This window comes from Dromiciops gliroides, chromosome 2 (genome assembly GCF_019393635.1).
Source record: "Dromiciops gliroides isolate mDroGli1 chromosome 2, mDroGli1.pri, whole genome shotgun sequence".
Classification (NCBI taxonomy): Eukaryota; Metazoa; Chordata; class Mammalia; order Microbiotheria; family Microbiotheriidae; genus Dromiciops; species Dromiciops gliroides.
Window position 1 is genome coordinate 290,190,214 of NC_057862.1, and position 23,364 is coordinate 290,213,577.

A 23,364-nucleotide genomic window follows, 5' to 3' on the forward strand; every position below is an offset into this window, starting at 1 on the left:
GCAAGAGGCTTTGGTGGGGGCGGGGCACAGGCTCCTTGGAGGTAACAATCAACAGAACACAAAGTTTTGCTGCCCTGTTAATTAGCAAGTTGGCTTGAGGTTATCTTTGGATCAGAGGACAAGCCAGGTGAGTGAAAAACCTTCCCTTCCTTAAACCAAAATACCTGGGACCCTCTGAAGCTTGGGACAGTGTAGCTTAGAAGTAGGGCTCCACTATAAGAGAGAGTTAAAAGTCAAGCAAAAGATGGGCAAGATGAGCAAACAGAGAAAGTTGAGAACCATAGAAAGTTTCTTTAGCAACAAGGAAGATGAAGGGGCACCCTCAGAAGAGGATAGCCACTTCAGGGTTCCTACATTGACAGCTTCTAAGAAAAATATGAATTGGTCTCAGTCCATATAGGCACTCAAAAAAAGACTTTGAAGACGAAGATTATCTTCAAGATCTTTATATTTCTATAAGTAACATTCACAGTATACTTTCTTTTTTTCTCTCTCTTTCAGATGAAGTTTATCTAGAAGTCCATCATATTTTTCATTATTTGTTCTATTTCTCTGTTTAGTTTGTGTTTGCTCTTGCAGACTACATATCCATATAAAACTGTCTGCAGAGTTTAGAAGTGGAATTTTTTTTTTAAATATAGTGGACAGGGGACAGCCAGGTGGCACAGTGGATAAAGCACTGGCCCTGGACTGAGTTCAAACCTGAGTTCAAATCTGGCCTCAGACACCTGACACTTACTAGCTGTGTGACCTTGGGCAAGTCACTTAACCCTCACTGCCCTGACAAAAAAAAGAAATATAGTAGACAACTGAAGGAAAAATGGTCCATAATGGTGACTTATATCTTCCACCTTCGCACATGGCTTTTTGAGCCGCCTCCTTGTTTTCAAATTACCAAGTCATTTCCTCATCTCTCTTATTAATGTGTTTGGTTTCTTGATCACATACAATTCTTTTTCTTTTGTTCAATATAGTATTTAATATCGTCAATATGAAGACTTTCCACTCTAGGAAAAAGTATTTGACAATATACTACTTGAGGGAATGAATTCATTTTGCTCTTTGATAGCTTTTTCAACTAATACTTTTCCTTTGCCAATATGGACTGGACCTGGAGTCTTTAAAGAAATTCTGTCATATCTGGGATGAGGTAAAATATTTCCCCCTACTTATGCTAATTCTGGTATTGAGACAGCAGAAATATGTCCATATGCCTAAGCAAATTTTGCTTCCTTATTTGAAATTTGAAAACTTATATCTTTGCTGAGAAATTCCTCTACTCTCCAGGTTATGGCCTTCACCACCCTTCCTCATGGATCCAGATTTCATGGCAGCCACAGGACAGTCCACATGTTGGGCTAGCTCCATGGGACCAATTCTATGGCTGGGCCATCTGTCCCTTTCACTGTTTTAAATACAAATGAAGCTTCTGTCTGAATGGATGCCCTACTAAAAGGAGGAAAGGAGAGAATAAGCATTTATTAAGCACCTACTGCTGGGTAAGTGTTTTACAAATACCTCATTCGATGCATTTAAGGAATGTATTTTTCATTGCAATCTTTAATCCATACATCTAAAAACTGTTCCATAAAAACTGTTCCATTTCTATCACTGTAACACCTTTTATTTCTCATAGCTCTTTACAAACTGTAAAACTCTAATGAACTGTTGCTTTTTTCTTTTATTTTGCCTCCATGTTCTTTAATATCCCAAAATGTAGATTCAAGCATAACACGTCCTGATTTAGAGTTACTATGACCACATTCATGCTGTTCAATTAGGTCAAATTGTTTTAATGTGATAACAAGCCTCCTCTTTTTTTAACACTGGCAGTGTTTCCATCTGAGGCATTTTGCCTTTTGTACATTTTGTCAAGGACATTTGTTTTAAATTAACCAAATGGTTGGTAATACAGCACATAATTTTAGTTATGCAAGTACAGACTGATGACATAGAGTATGTTAAAATCCTAAGTCACTCACAGCACATTAATAAAATTTTGTCTCCAAAAAATAAATGCAATCCAGAATTATTTTACAATTCACACTAAATGAAATCTATTATCTGAGCTCACATTAATTACAACTGACCTATAGATAATTAATAGTCAAAACTCTGATAATAAACAGTAAGTAATCACATAAAACTAGGAGAAGACAGAAAAAAATGGATTAGAAAGAAGAATCCAACAAAATATTTGAAAAAAAGAAACCTGAAACGAAGATTATTTACATAGAGTTTTTTAAAAGGGCTGGAGTAGGGTAGCTGGGGGTACAGTGGATAAAGCACCAGCCCTAGATTCAGGAGGACCTGAGTTCAAATCTGGCCTCAGACACTTGACACTTACTAACTGTGTGACCCTGGGCAAGTCACCTAACCCTCATTGCCCTGGGGAAAAGGGTGGGGGGCCTGGAGTAATATTTATTATACTTCAGATGAATTCAGAATGAGTAGCAAACATGATCTCAGAAAACTCGACATTAAAAGAGATAAAAAGGAAAATAACTGTTTGCTTAAAGACACTATTAACAATGAGTATCTATTCTTAATATGTATGCATCAAATGATATAGCACCTAAATACTTAAAGGATAATCCATTCATAATAAAAAATGCAATAATCAAACTATAATAGACACCTCAATGTACCCCTTTCAGATCTGGACAAGTCTAATAAAAAAGGTCAACAAAAAAGAACCTGAATAAAATTTCTGAAAACTTAGATGTGATGGCTTTTGGCAATTAAGGAATAGGAATATAGAGGATTATGCATATTTCTGAACTGTGCAAGGCACCTTTACAAAACTTAAACATGTATTAGGGTATTTAAAAACCTTACAAACAAATATAGAAAAGCACGTATATTAAACATATCCTTTACTGACTATAAAACAATAAAAATTATGTTCAATAAAGGCCCCTTAAAGAAAAGATAAAAATTAGAGACTAAATAATTTAATAAGGAATTAGTGGGTTAAAGAATAAATCACAGAAATAGAAATTTTCATCAAAGAAAATGACAAAAGGAAGACAACATACCAAAACTTTTGATACAACCAAACAACCAAAACAATCTTTACAAAATGTAAATATGAAGGAAAGGGGAGAAAAGAGGAGAAAGGGGAAGAGTAAGGGAGGGAAAGGAAGGGATTAATCCTAAGCAAGACAAACTCTAAATAATCATCTACAAAAAATATTCAAAACTTTTTTTTTGATAGCAAAGAATGACACTGAGTGGGTGCCAATCAATTGGGAAATGGATGAGTAAGTGATAGTATTAAGAAGATTAAGACTGATCCTATAACATTTTCTTATTGATACTATTTACAATTAATTGATTTTGTCCTGTAACTACTTGTCATGGTTCTTTGTCTCTGAATTTAGTGTAGAGTTCAGCTGGCCTTTAACGGGTTAAGTTTAAAAATTCAGCTCTTCCTGTCTCAAGGAATTTTGCTAACCTTAGAGAATGTATGTGAAGAAAAGAGATTTGGGTCTGATTTCTTTACTCCACACCAAGCAATCCTTAAAGGATGTCTGGTTTGCTGTCCAAAAGTCTGGGCTGCTATCTCACAACTGGACTCAAACAACAAGCATTTCTTAGTCTCATGAGAGAAGAAGGAAGGTCACTGCTAATCCCCATTACCACACTTCCAATCATTAATATCGTTTCCTGTGCCTCAGCTCTTTTTTTTGGGGGGGGGGGGAGGCAGAGGAATGAGGGTTAAGTGACTTGCCCAGGGTCACACAGCTAGTAAAAGTGTCAAGTGTCTGAGGCCGGATTTGAACTCAGGTCCTTCTGAATCCAGGGTCAGTGCTTTATCTACTGCGCCACCTAGCTGCCCCCACCTTAGCTCTTTAACCAATCATATTGCCCTTAATTCCATGATATCATCTACCCTGTTCTGTTCTTTATTCTATAGTCCCCAAAACCTATATAAAGGAAACGATCCTCCATCCTCTTGCTTGGGGTCTTTGGCATAAAAAAAGGCAAGCCATTGAAACCATGTATTGACAGGTAGCATACCCCATTAATAAATGTTATCTTGTGCAGAGATCTGTCTCAGTTTACCCTTTTGTTAAATTCCAACTGCAACATTATACAAATGTCATGAAATACTATTATGCTGTAAGAAATGTTTAAGGGAATGGTTTCAGAAAAATCTGGGAAGACTTGTAAGAACTGATGTCAAATATGAATCAGGAGAACAATTTATACAATGACAACATTGTTAAGACCTGAAAAATCTGATCAACATAACAGTCAACCAAAATCTAGAGGACTAATGAGGAAATGTGCTACACATACTCCTGAAAGATGAAAGAATCAGAGTGAAGAATAAGACACTTTTCTAACATAGGCAATGAGAAAATGTTTTGCTTTGCTATATATGTTTATGACAATAGTTTTGTTTTTCTTTTTCAATTGAGGATGAGAGAAAGAGAAGGTAAACTTTTTCTGATTGAAAAAAATGTCTTTTAAATAAGTAAGCACAAAATTAATATCAAAAGTAATTTCTGGACATGGGGGACAGGGTGTGCGACATTAGCAGCAGAAGGGAACCAGGATAAGCTTCCTAGCAACTGAGGTAGGCTTTAAAGGAAACTAACTATTCACAAGAGGTAAAGAGGAAGTGAATTTCAGACATGGGAAATAGGATTTGGAAGATAACATATACATCGAACAGAAAATGAATCAGTTTGGCTGTAACATATAACATGTGGAAGAGAATAATTTACAATAATATTGGAAAGGTAAATTGGAGTCAGGATGTGAAGGATTTTCAATGCCAAAAAGAGGAGTTTGTATTTTAATTCACCAGGCATGAAGCAATCACTGAGGCTTCTTGAGCAAGAAATTACATGTGCTTTAGGAACATTAATTTGGGAGCTGTGTTAAAGGAGGGGAGGAGAATGGAAAAGAATGGAAAAAGAATGGCCAACTACAAGGCCAACACTAGTCCAGAAAAAATAAGGTTAACAAAAGAGAAAGTGGATGATTATCTTGAAAGGATGTTAACATCAAATGAAGAATTTTTTTGGTTTTATTTTTAAGGAGGTAGGGGCAGATCACAGGGTTAGAAAACTCAAAAGGAGCAAGCCAATGAGGCAAACTGAAAATCAGAGGTAAAAGACAGAAAAGGGCAAGCTGCCAAAGGAGAAAGAGTAAGGATAGTGTCAAAAGTACCAACAGAGGTGTTAGTGTCTGCCAACAGAAGGACCTCTTCCTCCAAGATTTAAACAAGGGAGGAGAAAGTGGAAGATAGTGTTGAGGTAACAAAGTACAATATAGAATTTGGAAAAGGAAATTTCAGATGAATGGTCATAGTTCTTTTCAGTAAATTATGATATGAGAAGAGAAGGTTTAGAACAAACTCTGGCAATAAGAGACTCGTGCAGCGAAGCCTAAATTGATGGCCCTGCAACAGTGATGTTATGTAACAGAAATTTGTAGTGAGCCCACTTGTGTGGCTCCATTCATCACATCAGCATTCCCCAGTAAAGGGTAGAAAATTCAGATGGTGGAAGTATTCTCTTGTGTCTAAAAAGGTCTAAATACTCCATGAATCCTTTCCCAAATTAACCACATATACAGAGTTTTTCTCCCAAATGAGAAGGACTCATGAAAGTCATATAGGATTGGGGCTTGGAAAGGTGTGAGGGTAAAGAGGACAAGGGGGCAAGAAATTCAAGAGTAAAGGAAAGACTAAAACTAAGCTGGTTAAATATAAGTAAAGATTTTGAAGCGAGAAAAGTGGCCAGGGCAGAGAAGATGGACTGAGAAGAAACCAGGAAGGAGACAGAGTACACAGAAGTGATAGTAAAGACAGAAAAGATTTAGGAGGGTATGTTACAGTGAAAGATGGAAAAGAGATTATTTACGATCAGCTAAAAAGTTCGGATTTATGGATTGTAGAGATGAAACAATTGTGGGTGATGTAAAGAGCAAAGATATAATCAACCATAGCCTGTGTGGCTGGGGTGGAATGAAGGTAAAAATTATGGGAAATTCAAAGGCTGATGAACTAGGAAGCAAAATATTTTTAAGACACTGATTGATTTTATATTTGTCAATTCGATGAGTAGGCCTCCTTTGTTATTAAAAACCAGAAAGTTGAATAAAGTTCTTGCTATAATTATACATATCAAGAAATCTTGCTGATTTTAACATGTATGGAAGACATTTCATGGAAAAGAATCTTTACTGCAGCATTTACTCTATTGAATCAAGTATTTTCTTATAGTCAAAAAATAAAGACAAAAGAATGTTGTACTCTCTGTACATTTTAGTCAGTTATGAAACTCTAAAGATGTGCCCTACAATAGAATGTTGTTTACAAAAGCCTGCCTATTCCCTTCATCAAGGATGCCCTTGATACAGATATTAAATGTTTGCATAAAAGACTGTAGAGATTAACATAAGTAAATGGGGAGGAGGCAGCTAGGTGGTACAGTGAATAAAGCACTGGCCTTGGATTCAGGAGGACCCGAGTTCAAATCTGACCTTAGACACTTGACACTTACTAGCTGTGTGACTCTGGACAAGTCACTTAACCCTCACTGCTCCACCAAAAAAAAAAAAAAAAAGCAGCAAATGGAGCAATAGTTTAATATTTTCTCAATTAGTTTTCTTCAGAAATAAGATCTGTAATTTTTTAGCTATCTTGCCAATCTCATAGGGGACTGTTCAGTACAGCATATAAATCAAAAAAGTAATCCTTAAATATGGTAAGGTTCCCTAGATACTCCTGTGCTCTGGTACTAAAAGCTTACACAGCCCAAGAATATGGAGAGCCTCCTAAATGACATTCATATGACTCAACAAGTTGGCCTATCAACATAGACCAAGTAGATAAAGCATGTCTAATGTTCATATTATGAAATATAGCTGGTAGTAATATTCTATGCAATGAACTGGTGGCTATAAGAGCAGACAGAAGGCAAGGGAACAAGCATTTACGTATCACCAAATATGAGCCAGGCACTATACTAAGCACTATAAATATCTCATCTGTTCTCACAACCCTCTGAAATAAGTGCTGTTATTCCCAGTTTAAAGTTGAAGAAACTAAGTCAAAAAGAAGTTAAGTGACTTGCCCAGGGTCACACAGCTAATAACAGTCAGAGATCACATCTGAACTCTGGCCTTCCTAATACAATGTCCAGAGCTCTATCCACTGCACCACCAAGCTGTCCTAAGAAGATTTATATAAGAGATGTGATGACAAAAACCACAAGATTTGTCAACTGATAAGGTATGTGGGATTGAGGGAGAGTGAAGAGTTAAGAATGACCCCAAGACTGCAAACTTGTTACCTGGGAGGGTGGTGGAGCCCTCAACAGTAACAGGAAAGTTCAGAATAGCAGAAGGAATTCTGTTCTGGATACTGTTATTTTGAGATGCCTATGAGACAACCAGTTTGAGATGTTAAAAAAGACAACTGGGGGCAGCTAGGTGGCGCAGTGGATAGAGCACCAGCCCTAGAGTCAGGAGTACCTGAGTTCAAATCCAGCCTCAGACACTTGACACTTACTAGCTGTGTGACCTTGGGCAAGTCACTTAACCCTCATTGCCCTACCCCAAAAAAAAAAAAAAAGAAGGGAGGGATTCCAAGAGGCAAAGGTGAGAGAATATCATCCCCTCCCTTTGTTTCTGTGAAATTGCTCAGTCCTGATCTTCCTCCTACTAGTCTCACTATTCCTTCCCTGTTCTTTTGTTAGACCCAGATCCATCTCTCACCCTACAGACATGGGGACCCATGACAAAGAAGAAAGTCCTCTTCTTCATTTTCCCCTCTACATTCAATTCCTTGTTGGGTGCATTAATAAGTGTTCTCTACACTTAGGGCTCCTGTAAATCTATAGAACCATTTCTAATTTTTCCCCAACTTTAATATTGCATCATAGAGGGGGGTGGAGCCAAGATGGCAGAGAGGAATCAGCAAGCTGCCTGAGCTCTCCTTCTGTTCCCTCAAAAAGAACATTAAATCAAGCCTCTGGACAGATTCTGAAACTACAGAACCTGCAAAGAGACAGAGAGACACAGTCTTCCAACCAGAGATAATTTAGAAGACTTCAGGAAAAGGTCGGTCTGACCCAGGCAAAAGGGAGGTCCAGCACAGGGTTGCAGCAGCCCAGCGCCGAGGGGGTTGGGGCAAGTCAGCAGGAGGTGCGGGCCACAGCCTAACAACTGAGGCCCCTGGAACCTGGCTCAAAAATCTGGTGGCCAAGGACAGTGCACCGGCCAGGAGGGCCATGAATGGGGCAGGCGGGATCAGGTGCCTGGCCGAGGGTACTCAGACAGGAAGTGCAGGGGGGCGAACTGCACACACTATAAAGCCCTCAGAGTAAAAAACCGGTCACAGAGCACCTATACCCCTGCACAAGAAGCCCAAAACAGGGACCCTGGTGCCCCCAGAGCAGACCTCAAATTAAAAAATAAACTGCAATAATGAGTAAGAAGCAAAAAAGAGCCCTCTCCATTGAGAGCTTCTGTATCAATAGGGAAGAAGCCAACACAAACTCAGATGAGGACAATACCCTCAAATTGCCTACATCTGAAGCCTCACGAGGAAAGGTGAATTGGTCTCAAGAACAAAAAGCCTTCCTGGAAGAGCTCAAAAAGGATTTTAAAAATCAACTGAGAGAGGTAGAAGAAAAAATGGGGAGAGATGAAAGCAAAACAAGAAAACTATGAAAAAAAAAGAATCAGCAGCTTGGAAAAGGAAGCACAAAAATTAACTGGCCAAATGGGAAAAAAAAGAGCATAATTTCACTGAAGAAAACAATGCCTTAAAAAATTCATTTGGCCAAATGGAAAAAAAGGTGCATAATCTCACTGAAGAAAACAATGCCTTAAAAATTAAAATTGGTCAGTTGGAAGATAAGGAATCCATGAAACACCAGGAATCAGTCAAGCAGAATCAAAAGAATGAAAAAATAGAAGAAAATGTGAAATACCTCATTGGAAAGACAATTGATCTGGAAAACAGATCGAGGAGAGACAATTTGAGAATCATTGGTCTGCCTGAAAGCCATGACCAGAAAAAGAATCTAGACACCATATTCCAGGAAATTATTAAGGAGAACTGCCCTGATATCATAGAATCAGAGGATAAAATCATCATTGAAAGAATCCACCGATCACCTCCTGAAAGAGACCCCAAAAGAAAAACTCCAAGGAATATTGTAGCCAAATTCCAGAATTATCAGATGAAGGAGAAAATACTCCAAGCAGCCAGAAAGAAGCAATTTAAATATCATGGAGCCACAGTCAGGATTGCTCAGGACCTGGCAGCTTCAACATTAAAGGACCGCAAGGCTTGGAATATGATATTCAGGAAGGCAAAGGAGCTTGGATTGCAGCCAAGAATCTATTACCCAGCAAAAATGTGCATTCTCTTTCAGGGGAAAAGATGGACATTTAATGACATTGGAGACTTTCAATCTTTCCTGACGAAAAGACCAGAACTGAATAGAAAATTCGATCTTAACATACAAAACTCAAGAGAAGTTTAAAAAGGTAAACAGAGGGGGAAAAAAAAGGTTACTCAATTAGGTTAAACTGCTTATATCCCTACACAGGAAGATAATACTCATAACTCTTAAGAACTGTAAATGTATTTGGGCAGACAGAAGGACTTTACACAGAGGGTATAAATATAAATTGTCTTTAATGTGATGATACAAAAAAAAAATTAAGGGGTTAAAAAGGGAGTCTAAGGGGAGAAAAGGAAATGGGAGGTAGAATGGGATGAATTATATCATATGAAGAGGTGAAAAAAACAACCTATTACAATAGAGGGAAAGAAAGGAGGGGTGAACATTGTTTCAACCCTAATCTCATTAGATTTGATTCAAAGAGGGAATAATATATACGTTCACTGGGATAAAGAAACTTAGCTCATTCTTTAGGGAAGCAAAAAGAGGAAGGGAAAGGGGGGGACTGATAGAAGGGAGGACAAAAGCAAGGGAGAAAAGGGTAAAGAAAAGAGAGGGGGGTGATAAAAAGGGAGGGCAGATTGGGGGAGGCAGGGGTAAGAAGTAAAACATCGGTGAGGAGGAATAGGGTGAAAGAAGGGGGGAAAAGTACAAAGGGGGTAAATAAAATGGAGGGGAATAGACAGTCAGTAATAATAACTGTGAATGTGAATGGGATGAACTCTGCTATAAAACTGAAGTGTTTGCAGAGTGGATTAAAAACCAGAATCCTACAATATGCTGTTTACAAGAAACACATTTGAAGCAGAGATCTCTCTGCTTTACACACAGAGTAAAGGTAAAAGGCTGGAGCAGAATATATTATGCTTCAGCTAAAGTAAAAAAAGCAGGGGTAGTAATCCTTATCTCAGACAAAGTGCAGGCAAAAATAGATCTCATTAAAAGAGATAAGGAAATTACATCTTGCTAAAAGGTACTATAGATAATGAAGTAATATCAATATTAAATATGTATGCGCCAAGTGGTATAGCATCCAAGTTCTTAAAGGAGAAGTTAAATGAGTTACGAGAAGAATTAGACAGTAATACTATACTAGTAGGGGATCTGAATCTCCCCCTCTCAGAATTAGATGAATCCAGCCAAAAAATAAATAAGAAAGAAGTGAAAGAGGTGAATAGATTACTAGAAAAGTTAGACATGATAGATATCTGGAGAAAACTGAATGGGGATAGCAAGGAATATACATTTTTCTCAGCAGTACATGACACATTTTCAAAAACTGACCATGTATTAGGGCACAAAAACATCATAGTCAAATGTAGAAAGGCAGAAACAGTAAATGCATCCTTCTCAGATTATGATGCAATAAAAATTACATGTAAGAAAGAGCCTGGGGAAAGTAGAATGAAAATTAATTGGAAACTAAATAATATCATTCTAAAGAATGAATGGGCCAAACAACAAATCATAGAAACAATCAATAACTATATCCAAGAGAATGACAATAATGAGACAACATACCAAAATCTATGGGATGCAGCCAAAGCAGTGCTTAGGGGAAAATTTATAGCTCTAAATGCTTACATGAATAAAAAAGAGAAAAAGGAGATTAATGAATTGGGCATGCAACTTAAAAAGCTAGAAAAAGAACAAATTAGAAATCCCCAATTAGATACTAAACTAGAGGTCCTGAAAATTAAAGGAGAAATTAATAAGATTGAAAGCAAAAAAACTATTGAATTAATCAATAAAACCAAGAGCTGGTTTTATGAAAAAAAACAATAAAATAGATAAAATACTGGTTAATTTGATTAAAAAACAGAAATAAGAAAAACAAATCACCAGTATCAAAAATGAAAAGGGTGATGTTACCACCAATGAAGTGGAAATTAAATCAATAATTAGCAATTATTTTGCCCAACTGTATGCCAATAAATTTGACAATCTAAATGAAATGGATGAATATCTACAAAAACACAAACTGCCCAGGTTAACTGAAGAAGAAATAAAATCCTTAAATAAACCCATATTAGAAAAAGAAATTGAACAAGTCATTAATGAACTCCCTAAGAAAAAAATCCCCAGGGCCAGATGGGTTTACGGGTGAATTTTACCAAACATTTAAAGAACAATTAATTCCAATATTATACAAATCATTTGGAAAAATAGGTGAACTACCAAATTCATTTTATGACACAAATATGGTGGTGATACCAAAACCAAGCAAAGCAAAAACAGAGAAAGAAAATTATAGACCAATTTCCCTAATGAATATTGATGCTAAAATCTTAAATAAGATATTAGCAAGGAGCTTACAGCAAGTGATCACCAGGATAATAACTATGACCAGGTGGGATTTATACCAGGAATGCAGGGCTGGTTCAACATTAGGAAAACTATTAACATAATCAACCATATCAATAAGAAAACCAACCAAAATCATATGATTATCTCAATAGATGCAGAGAAAGCTTTTGACAAACTACAACACCCATTCCTAATAAAAACACTGGAGAGTTTAGGAATAGGAGGAGCTTTCCTTAAAATAATAAACAGTATCTACCTAAAGCCATCAGCAAGTATATGCAATGGAGATCAATTAGAGGCCTTCCCAATAAGATCAGGGGTGAAACAGGGATGTCCATTATCACCCCTATTATTTAATACTGTCCTAGAAATGTTAGCTTTAGCTATCAGAGAAGAGAAAGGAATTAAAGGAATTAGAAGAGGCAAGGAGGAAACAAAACTATCACTCTTTGCAGATGATATGATGGTATACTTAAAGAATCCTAGAGAATCAACTCAAAAATTACTTGAAACAATTAACAACTTTAGCAAAGTAGCAGGATATAAAATAAATCCACATAAATCATCAGCATTACTATACATGACCAACAAAGCCCAGCAGCAAGAGATAGAAAGAGAAATTCCATTTAAAGTAATGGTAGATAATATAAAATACCTGGGAGTCTACTTGCCAAGACAAACCCAGGAACTCTATGAACACAACTACCAAACACTCTTCATACAAATCAATCAGATCTAAATAATTAGAAAGATATCAATTGCTCATGGATAGGCAGAGCTAATATAGTGAAAATGAGAATACTGCCTAAATTTATTTTACTTATTCAGTGCCATACCAATCAGACTACCTAAAAATTATTTTATAGAGCTAGAAAAAATAATAACAAAATTCATCTGGAAAAGCAAAAAAATCAAGAATATCCAGGGAAATAATGAAAAAAAATTCAACAGAAGGTGGGTTAGTACTACCAAACCTGGAGCTTTACTATAAAGCAGCAGTCATCAAAACTATCTGGTACTGGCTAAAAAATAGAGTGGTAGATCAATGGAATAGGCTAGGCACAGGAAATGCAGTAGTAAATGACACTAGTAATGTAGTGTTTGATAAACCCAAAGACTCCAGATTCTGGAACAGGAACTCAGTATTTGACAAAAACTGCTGGGAAAACTGGAAGAGAGTATGGCAGAAATTAGGCATAGACCAACATCTTACACCTTATACTAAAATAAGGTCCAAATTGATACACGATTTAGACATGAGAGGTGATACCATAGGTAAATTAGGAGAGAAAGGAATAGTCTACCTATCAGATCTTTGGAAAGGAAAACAGTTTATGACCAAACAAGAGAAAGAGTATATTATAAAATGCAAAATGGATGATTTTGATTACATTAAATTAAAAAAATTTTGTACAAACAGAAGCAATGCATCCAAAATTAGAAGGGAGGCAGAAATCTGGGAAACCATTTTTGTGGCCAGTACTTCTGATAAAGGCCTCATCTCTAAAATATATAGGGAACTAAATCAAATTTATAAGAATCCAAGTCATTCCCCAATTGAGGAATGATCAAAGGATATGAACAGGCAGTTTTCTGATGAAGAAACCAAAGCTATCTATTCCCATATGAAAAAATGCTCTAAATCACTATTGATTAGAGAGATGCAAATTAAAACAACTCTGAGGTACCACCTGACACCTATCAGATTGGCTAAAATGACAAAAAAGGAAAATAATAAATGTTGGAGAAGCTGTGGGAAAATTGGAACACTAATGCATTGTTGGTGGAGCTGTGAACTGATCCAACCATTCTGGAGAGCAATTTGGAATTATGCCCAAAGGGCTATGAAGCTGTGCATACCCTTTGACCCAGCAATACCACTTTGGGGTCTTTTTCCCAAAGAAATCATGGAAAGGGGAAAGGGACCCACATGTACAAAAATATTTATAGCTGCTCTTTATGTGGTGGCAAGGAATTGGAAGTTGAGGGGATGCCCATCAATTGGGGAATGGCTGGACAAGTTGTGGTATATGAATACAATGGAATACTATTGTGCTGTAAGAAATGATGAGCAGGAGGAGTTCAGAGAAACCTGGAGGGTCTTGTGTGGGCTGATGATGAGTGAGATGAGCAGAACCAGAAGAACATTGTACACAGTATCATCAACATTGAGTGTTGATCTACTGTGATGGACTATATTCTTCTCACCAATGCAATGGTACAGAAGAGTTCCAGGGAACTCATGATAGAAGAGGATCTCCAAATCCAAGAAAAAAAAAAAAAGAACTGGAGTATAGATGCTGAATGAACCATAGTATTTCTTTTGTTTTTGGTGCTGTTGTTTTTTCTATTTTGAAGTTTTTCATCATTGCTCTGATTTTTCTCTTATAACATGACTAATGCAGAAATAGGATTAATGTTATTATGTGTATATATATAACCTATATCAGATTATCTGCTGTCTAGGGGAGGGGGAAGGGAGGGGAGGGACGGAGAAAAATCTGAAATTGGAAAGCTTGTATAAACAAAAGTTGAGAACTATCTTTACATGTAAAGGAAAAATAAATCAATAAATAAAAATGCAAATAAAAATATTGCATCATAAACTTTCTGTTAAATATCTCCACCTAGCTGTCCTATAAGCACCTAAAACTCAACATGTCCAAAAAAACCCCAATTATCTTTTCCTTTCCTCTCACTGAATTCACCTCCCCAAATCACATTTCATCTTCCTTCCAAGCCTCCCAATTTCTGTTGAACGTAACCACCATCCTCCCACTTTCTCAGTTCTTAGGGTTTTTCCCCCTAGCCCTCTCAAATTCTGAAATTTAATAATTATTTGCCTTGGAAGGTTAGTTAGAATTTCTCCATACTGAACATACAGTTTCTATTTGTGTATTAAGAGTCCATTTTTGGCTACTCTAGAATTTCTCTAAAAGTAGTTACTCAACATATAGTATTTAACTTTTCTTCTTTTTCAGTGTTTTAATCTAGAAGTCCAATTACACTAAGGTTTGTGCCTTCCTGCTGTTTTCCAAATCTGTTTTGAAAAAAACAGATGCATGATATCTTATGAATATTTGTTAGTTGCTTTTTAAAACTTATTACATTCTAAGATTGTTCTTTAATTTTATCTATTTAATGGTTTCCACTTTTATTGCTACTTGCTATTCCCACTAATGTTTTTCATTCTGAGGTACAATATTAGTTAATATTTCCTAACTGTTCTTTCATCTCTTCTTGGAGGTGTATGTAGATGTATGTGTCTATGTCTATGTATAAAGTCTTTCTTGAATTACAGACTTTCTTCAATTCTTTTAATGTGCTCATTATCCAATTTATTTTATCCTTTGGTACTTCCATCCCAACCATCAATGCTTCAACTTGGAAAGAGTCTTAAGACTAAGAAGCCTGGACTCGCATACACACAAACACACATGTTTATTTATGTGTATAGAGACACTGTGTGCATGCACTGCACATGTTCACGTGTCATGCTGTATGTGTTTCTCATGTGTGCATATGTATGCATATGCACATCTGTGTGCTGTGTCTGTTTCCAGATGGAGATGTATACATACACATATATATCTCCCTACAATCCACGCACTTTAGGAATATTCTACTCTATTGTACTTCTGATATAAGTCACACGCTTTCAGTAAAAAATAGCAGCAACAAGATAGTTTAAAGAAAGAGGTGGCAAGAATCATTTAAATTTTATCAGAAAATTTGGTAGGACATTTCTGTCATTATAAACCCAACTCCTTTCATTTTTCATAGTACCATGTACAATCCAATGTGAAAGCCTTCCAGCTGAATATAATTAATCCTGACATCTGAATTTTCCCAAAGTACAAGTAATATCAGCTATAGTAATGGCCACACACATCATTCTTTATGTTGCATGACATCTAGGTCTGCTTTAAACAAAGCCTGCTGTTCCATAGTTTGATTAAACATGCAGAGAAAAAGTAATAAAGAAAAAATGCTTTCAAAAGAAAAGACCTTATCTACAAAGCAGTATACAAAGTGACCTTTACAACCTACAATATATTTCCCTATAGCAAATAGCAAATATAACAAATGTAAACGAAAAATCTAGCATTTTACCTTTAATTCGCAAAGGAGAAAATATACTGTGACAAAATTTAATATACTAAGCCTCGATATTTTATTCTGATATGATTTATCAATGTATTTTAAGTTCTAATATTCTGACCCTTAAGTATTATAATGGCCTTACTAGGCTCATCATACTTTTAAAATAATGTAAAGTATATGCTCTATATTTCAAAGTTTACATCTTAAAATATTTGAAATGTTAATGAACATTTATAATGGTTTAAATATATGAACAAAAAATAATTAGTATGTAGAAAAAAAGAACACAAGTTGCTAAAAATCACATGAATAACTGCCTGCTCAGGATTCTTTGACTATATCTGCTCAATAAAATTGAGTTTTCACAGTATTTCACTGGCAAGGGGATGCTACCGTTTATTTTTCAAGTTTTAATAATTTAAGTCTAATTTACTTCTCCATCTTCATTTAAAGAAGATAGTGACCTGGCTTCCAAATGGCCTGAAAGTTTAGCTACAGAATAAAAGCAACATGGTTATTTTTAGAGCTCTACAGGCATAAAAATACAGCACTAAACTGTGACCTACAGCTATGCACAGCAAAGCATCACATCATGCGACAGTCTTAACTTTAGCTAGGAGCACATCTGTAGTTGCTTCAGACTACTGTTATTCATCTCACTACCAACAATATATTTGCAAGCATTTTGAAACAAACATTTGTATCTGTACCTACTTCTTTCAGATTGCTTCCATAGCCAAAACTACATTCAAAACGTAGGAGATCTTAAGGGATTTCATGGAGAATAAAGTCAGTTATATTTTTTTATCAAACAAGATTAATTAAGCAGCAGTTTCATCAACAAAGAAATAAAAACATATTCCCAACAGAGAAAGTAATTTATCAAGAACTCGGTTTAAAAGGTTAATTAAATAAGGCAGGCTGCTTTTTTCAACAGTGGACAGACACATCTAAAAGAACAGGATATGACTGAATAAAAATCTCTACTTCAAGCAAGACTCCTTTGAACCACAACCACCACATTGGACAGACAGTGACAACTTAACAGGTATGTTTTCATTTTTTTCTTTACAAAACATAGATCAAAAAAACCTATTCTTAGATAATCCTCTTCTAAACGTTAAATCTTCTTTACTAGTACTGATGGTAGCAAATATTATTAATTATTTTAGAAGTTGTTAAACTGGAGTAATTCTTTTGGGAAAAATGTTTAGCTGTACTAAAAACATATTTATGGGAACAAAACAGAAGTTTATCGAGATGTTTAAGCTGTCTTCCTTATTAGTCAAAACCTGGTTATGTATTGGAAGATTTCATAATTTACTTTTTCCAATCTTATTTTGAACTTGTATAATGAAATATTACTCTATGACAAATCCACTGCAAATTTCTCAAATACTTCCAACTCGGTCCTATTTTATAATTAATAAATGTATGTGATTTTCCCAGATTATAAAATGCCACTTTTTAGTTGGATGAAGTGGTCAAAAAGAGAATCCCATAAATCCACACACTATCCAGGTTCAGATGTAGTAACAAAGACTCTGCTTCGGGAACTCACATGGCACCTAAAAGAACGTGAGAGATTAATACAAGAGATTGAAAATGAAGAAAAAGTGAAAAAAACTGGTGCAGATTACAATTGGCTAAAAACCTACCAGAATCCTCAAGCAACGATCCCAGCTACTGAACAAAGACAGCTTGAAGCTCTCTGCTCACAAGTTCAACCTTGCCAGACTGGAACTATTCTCAGCAGGTACAGATACAGGATTCTTTTTTTAAGATGTTTGCAGATGTTAGTCTTAAACTCCTTAACTACTTAGAGTGGAAATTCTAAGCAATTATGTAAATTTTTAGCTATATTTATCAAACAAGATAGTAACCATAAAGTCCCTGTAGACAAAGTATGATTTCATAACTCTGCATGGCCCAAAAGAAAATATGGTTTACTCTTCTTTATATAACAAATACTACCTTTTGCAAAAAGTTGCTATACCATCACTGGTTCTGTATTATTTAATATTGATTTCAAGCTTTAAATTATTCATTTAAATCATAATCCTACAAGTGGCAATGGTTTTACATTAATTTTTAAATCACTTAATGGTTATTGTTTTCCTAGCAGTAACTACCTTAGTTTCAGAAATCTTCCACTAAAATTTTTGCATGAGGTTTCAAAGGTCACATAAGAAGGAAGAAGAATGAACAAGTCCTTTCTGTACAAAAAACCCTTCAGGGTAACATAAGTGAAAACTAACAAAACTTTAATGGATTCTAATCCTTCCTTTAAAAAAATTTTAATTCTAAAATACACAAAAATCTCTTTTATCAGGGCTCTGTAGATTTTTTTAAATGGAACTATAAATACTTGAAGTATTTCAAAATTACATATTCATTACTAGTTTTTCTTCTAGATTTCGAGAAGTTTTAGCAGAAAATGACGTTTTGCCATGGGAAATAGTCTACATCTTCAAGCAAGTGCTAAGAGATTTTCTAACCAATGCAGAAAAACCAAGTCAACAAGAGGAACTGGAAGACACACAGAACACAAACTGCTCTGTCCACTTTGGAGTTCTAGGTGAAAGTACCAGGAATTCAGAGAAAGAAGAAATTCCTACTATTTCAAGTTACATTGATAAAAACACAAAAAATATGTTCCCTACATTCTCACAGAGAATATGGAATCTGCCATATTACTATCCATCAACTTAAGTCACTCATCTTCAATCAAGTTATTTATTTGTACAATTTTAAACTTGAACCTACAACATGAAATATAGCTTAGAAATAAGAAAATGTGATGATTTCATGTTACCCTTTGTTACTAAAAAGTTTACCATTCTTATGGATGTGCTTATATTTTCTATAATTAGAACTATCCTTAGTTATTGTACAAAAAATGTCATGTTTTCATTTAGCAGTAACATTTAACTGAAATGTACATTGTGGCTTTCTTAAGTAAATGTTTGAAATATTTCCCTGTTTTTACCATACCTCTAGCATATACTACAGCAAACAAACTAATTTTATGTACTTAAAATGTAACTAACACTTTGTAAAGAGTGGATAGCAAGAACAATTTTTTAAAAATATTTACATAAAGAAGCTATATGTAGAATAAAATAAATGCTTTAAAGTTATCAACTGTACTCACAACATAACAATGAACTGAAAAAAAAGCAGCATCCTAAAATGGATACATAATCTTCAAATTAACAGAAGGAAATGGTCTGGGTTTTAACCACATTAATAATCGGTAGTCTCCTAGAACAAAAATTATACACTATTTAACTTCCCTCTCAGCTCAAACAAAATGTGAAATAACACCCTAGCAACCTTTAAAATTATAATTCAGGGATTATAGTAATTCTATGAAAGAATGAAAAAAGCTCATGAATCTTAACCATTCAAGAACGTAAGTACCCAAGAGATGGATTTTGCTCAAGGCCCTTAAAGGTCAACTTAGACATGACTATATGTGAAGAAAATTAAAATGTGAGTTCTAACTTTAAATAAACATATAAACAAAAAAAAAAGAATTAAATTCCAAAATTAAGACCTCTGTACAGAAGGGAAAAATGCGTAAGCTCCAGTTTCTTTCTCCCTCACCAAATTTCTTTAAAAAATGTTTGGTTTGCTTTAATTAAATCTCAAATCCAATAATTATCAAGAAATGTGTCCACAAGGGCATGCCTTAACAAAAATCAAGATGACTCAAATATAAAAAAATCCATCTGTGGATCCAAATAAACCCAAAAGAAATGTCCTATTTTAATATCTCATCTCTCTTCCCCTTGTTTTTGTCATTTATTTCTTTGTGGAGAAGCTTAAGTCTTTAAGAAAAACAAAGGTCCATGGCCATCTGATGTAAACCCCTGAAAAAAGGAGGCACACTGGAGCATTTACTCCACCTTTCCAGATCTCCACTTCCTCATCTGTAAAGTAAGGGGTTGGATTAAAGTCTCAGGTCCTTCCCAGCTCTGGAATGCAAAAGGGGGAAAAGGCAGCACTGGGCATGGGCAGAAAGCAAATGCTGAAGACTCAGGTCTGTTCAGAAAACTCCATCTCTGTAGTAATGGCAGTGAAACGACTGGATTATGCTCATTCCCTCATTCACTGTGCCATCCTAGACAGAAAACGTTCCAAATGAACCCTGACCTACAAGCCTGCTCCCTGAGAAGTTTCTACGTATCTACCAAAAGAAGTCAGAGACCAGGAAATATCTGCAAACAAAGCTTTTCCTATCCCTCAGAGTAAAAACAAAATATTTTTTAAAATCAACTGTATTTACTCCCACTTGAAAAGACTATAGACCAACTCAGTCTTCATAAAATTTTCCTCTTGGGCCCAGTAAGGATGGAATGGACTGAGGAAGGACAAAAAAGGCAAATGAATATAAGTTGTAAAGAAATCCAATTGAGGCTTAAAGTCTAAACCTCCGAATAACTAGAAGTAGCATGAGTTTCTTCCATAAGTAGTGTATTCTGTGTTACTGGAGGTCTTGAAAGAAAATACATAGGGTTACTACTTGACAGAAGGTAGAGTGTGGACTAGATGCCCTCTAAAGTCCCTTCCAACTCAGACTCTATAATTACAATGTAGCTACTATCACCAGAGTATTTATTCTAAACTAACCCAGTGCCATTTTGCATTCTAGTTATGGGGGTGAATCAGGACAGTTCTCGACCCATCAACTTACCTCATTATACTGACTTTGCATTTCCTCCAGCACTCAGTGCAGTATTCTTTACATAGTGGTGTTTAATAAATATTCAGTGAAGTTGAACTACATGACAAGAATGGAAAATGTCATCTAAACTATAATTGAAATTAAATTTTTGCTAATCAAAATTTTTGGCTGAATTGGAAATGAACAATATTGAAAATAATTTCCTCAGAATATCCAAACTTTTCAAAAACCTAAAGAATGAAAAACATAATCAAAGGATACTTATAGCCATGTTCTCCTGCCCCAAACTTTCAGGGGAAAGAAAAAGGAAATAACCATCTAGGAAAGTACTGTCAGACAAATTTTCACATAAGATGTAATTCGCATATTTTAGGCATTCTGAGGAGAGGTTTCCTATTTCTCTAAGCATCTTCTAGTGCAGTAAACTCTTAAACTTTTTCATAGTGGTAGAACCCTTCAGTTTAAACAAATCTTTAGCAGAACCCTTGTAGTAAGTAAAATCCTCTTAAATTATTTTTATGCCTGTTAACATGTAACATATGGTGGGGGCAGCTAGGTGGTAGAGTACCAGCCCTGGAGTCAGGAGGACCTGAGTTAAAATCCAGCCTCAGATACTTAACACTTACTAGCTGTGTGACCCTGGGCAAGTCACTTAACCCCAATTGCCTCACCAAAAAAACAAAAAACAAACAAAAAAAACCCATATAACGTATGGTTCTTTTTTTTTTTAAGCAGACTTAAGGTGTATTTCAGGTTTCCTTGCAGCTATTTGAGAAACATTGCTCTAGTGAATCTTTTTTTTTGGGGGGGGGGGGACAACGAAGGTTAAGTGACTTGCCCAGGGTCACACAGCTAGTAAGTGTCAAGTGTCTGAGGCCGGATTTGAACTCAGGTCCTCCTGAATCCAGGGCCGGTGCTTTATCCACTGTGCCACCTAGCTGCCCCTCCTGTAAATCTTTTTTTAAAGCAAATAACCATTCCAACTTAGCTTTTTAAAAAGTTTAATTTAGGGGCAGCTAGGTGGTCCAGTGGATAGAGCACTGGCCCTGGAGTCAGGAGTACCTGAGTTCAAATCCGGCCTCAGACACTTAACACTTACTAGCTGTGTGACCCTGGGCAAGTCACTTAACCCCAATTGCCTCACTAAAAAAAAAAAAGTTTAATTTAGATTTTTATATAATAGGTATATCCATTCCAAACAAATGTTTTGGGTTGGGGGGAGAAAGGGAGTTGAGGTAGGAGGGGATTGTGATATATGATTTCATTGGGGAACTTCCAGTGAAGAAACTCACTCTACATATACAGAACTGCTGCTCATTCTTAAGGGAGGGGGTGTAGGGCATTGAGAACCTAAGTGACCTAACCTAGATTACAACAGCCAGTCAGTCAATGAACACATATTAAGCACCTACTATGTGCTAGGCCCTTGTTATACACACACACACACACACACACACACACACACACACACACACACACGATACGTTGGAAATAATCGAGGGGGGGGGGGGCAGCACCAGAATTAACAGCAATCAGGAAAAGCTTCCTTGTAGGAGAGATTTTAACTGGGACATGAAGGAAGCCAGGAGGCAGAAATGAGGAGGGAGAGTATTCTAGGCATGGAAAATAGCCAGTAAAAATACCTAGTTAGGAGTCTTGTGCACAGACGCCAGTTTCACCAGTAGATGGGGGTATAAGAAGATTGGAAAGGTAGAAAGGGCCCAGTTTATGAAGGGCTTTGAATCCCAAACAATTTTATGTTTGGGTGATAGAGAAGAGAGAGGAGAGGAAGAGCGATGTTGCAAAGGTAACATCAACAGGCCCTAACAGATCAGATACTGGAGGTTAGAGGATGAAGAAGAGAGTGAGGAGTTGAAGACTGTGTCTATATTAAGAGCCTGAATGACTGGGATGATGGTGGTACCCTCAACAGCAATAGGGAAGTTCAAGAGCAGGAAGGGTTTCGGGGGGGAAGAGATAATGAATTTAGTTTTTGACATGTTGAGGTGAAGATGTCCATGGGTGTGAGGAAAAAATCCATCCTCTTCTCAATAATTCTCAGGAACTCAAAAGCAAAGTGACAAAGGCCCTTTATTTTCTTCTCATAAGAAGGAGGCACCCTAGTGTGCAGCTAGTGGGTGCCCAGAAAGGGGGCTCGAAGGCCCTGTTTTATACCCTAGTCCCTAACTCAAATGGACCCTTCCCTTTTTCATCACTGGGGGGGGGTTACAATCTATGAACAAAAACTAGCTAATTGGAAGGCAGTATTCCCACCCCTCTTCCTTGTATGGGCATGACTCAGGAGTGGACCTTATACTTCCTTATATGGACACAACTCTGGAGCGGACCTTATTGAGACCAGGGCTCCTTGAACCCTATGACCTTGATAACCTGAGGGGGAGGAGGGGATCTGAGACCTTTGTCCTACAAACAGGTCAGGGGGAGTATGACTGTTATATCCACATTGAGAGGAGACAACTACCCATTTCTCACAATCCCTCCTCTTTATTTTTGACTATTTGGCTCCTCTCATTCCATTTATTGAATAGCTCCTCTGCCTTTTGGTCTAAATTTGTGAATCCTATGCTAGCTAGGCATATTAGAGCATCAGATGACCCTTTTTGCCCCTCTGGGCTGTGTTTCTTTCTTGATTTAGACTCAGATTTGGAGAAATGCTCAGATGCCATGGTAAAGAGGGTGGCCAGCCGCACCAACCCACAAGTCCCAGACCAGTTAGGGGGTAAGGTTGATCTTCCACCACAACACCACCATAGGTCGGCTTGGGGGAGGATCAGGGATGAAAAATCTACCAAGTTGTTCTTGGTT

General features: G+C 36.4%; 2 protein-coding genes across 2 annotated transcripts in view; one reads left to right on the top strand and one right to left on the bottom strand.

The window, feature by feature from the left end:
* TDRD9 (tudor domain containing 9) overlaps window positions 1–23,364 on the bottom strand; it is a 256,016-nt gene that overhangs the window by 224,661 nt on the left and 7,991 nt on the right. The window lies entirely within an intron of this gene.
* RD3L (RD3 like) lies at window positions 1,367–18,917 on the top strand. Its single transcript, XM_043986133.1, has 4 exons — window positions 1,367–1,499; window positions 16,786–16,896; window positions 17,298–17,604; window positions 18,263–18,917. The coding sequence occupies exons 3-4, from the start codon at window positions 17,306–17,308 to the stop codon at window positions 18,558–18,560; spliced, it is 597 nt and encodes a 198-aa protein (XP_043842068.1). The 5' UTR covers window positions 1,367–1,499; window positions 16,786–16,896; window positions 17,298–17,305; the 3' UTR covers window positions 18,561–18,917.

Bases quoted from the DNA above. Each gene is read 5' to 3' on its own strand.
- RD3L (XM_043986133.1), top strand. From the start codon at position 17,306: ATGCCACTTTTTAGTTGGATGAAGTGGTCAAAAAGAGAATCCCATAAA. The intron at 17,605-18,262 runs GTACAGATACAG...TTTTTCTTCTAG, and splicing joins ACTGGAACTATTCTCAGCAG to ATTTCGAGAAGTTTTAGCAG.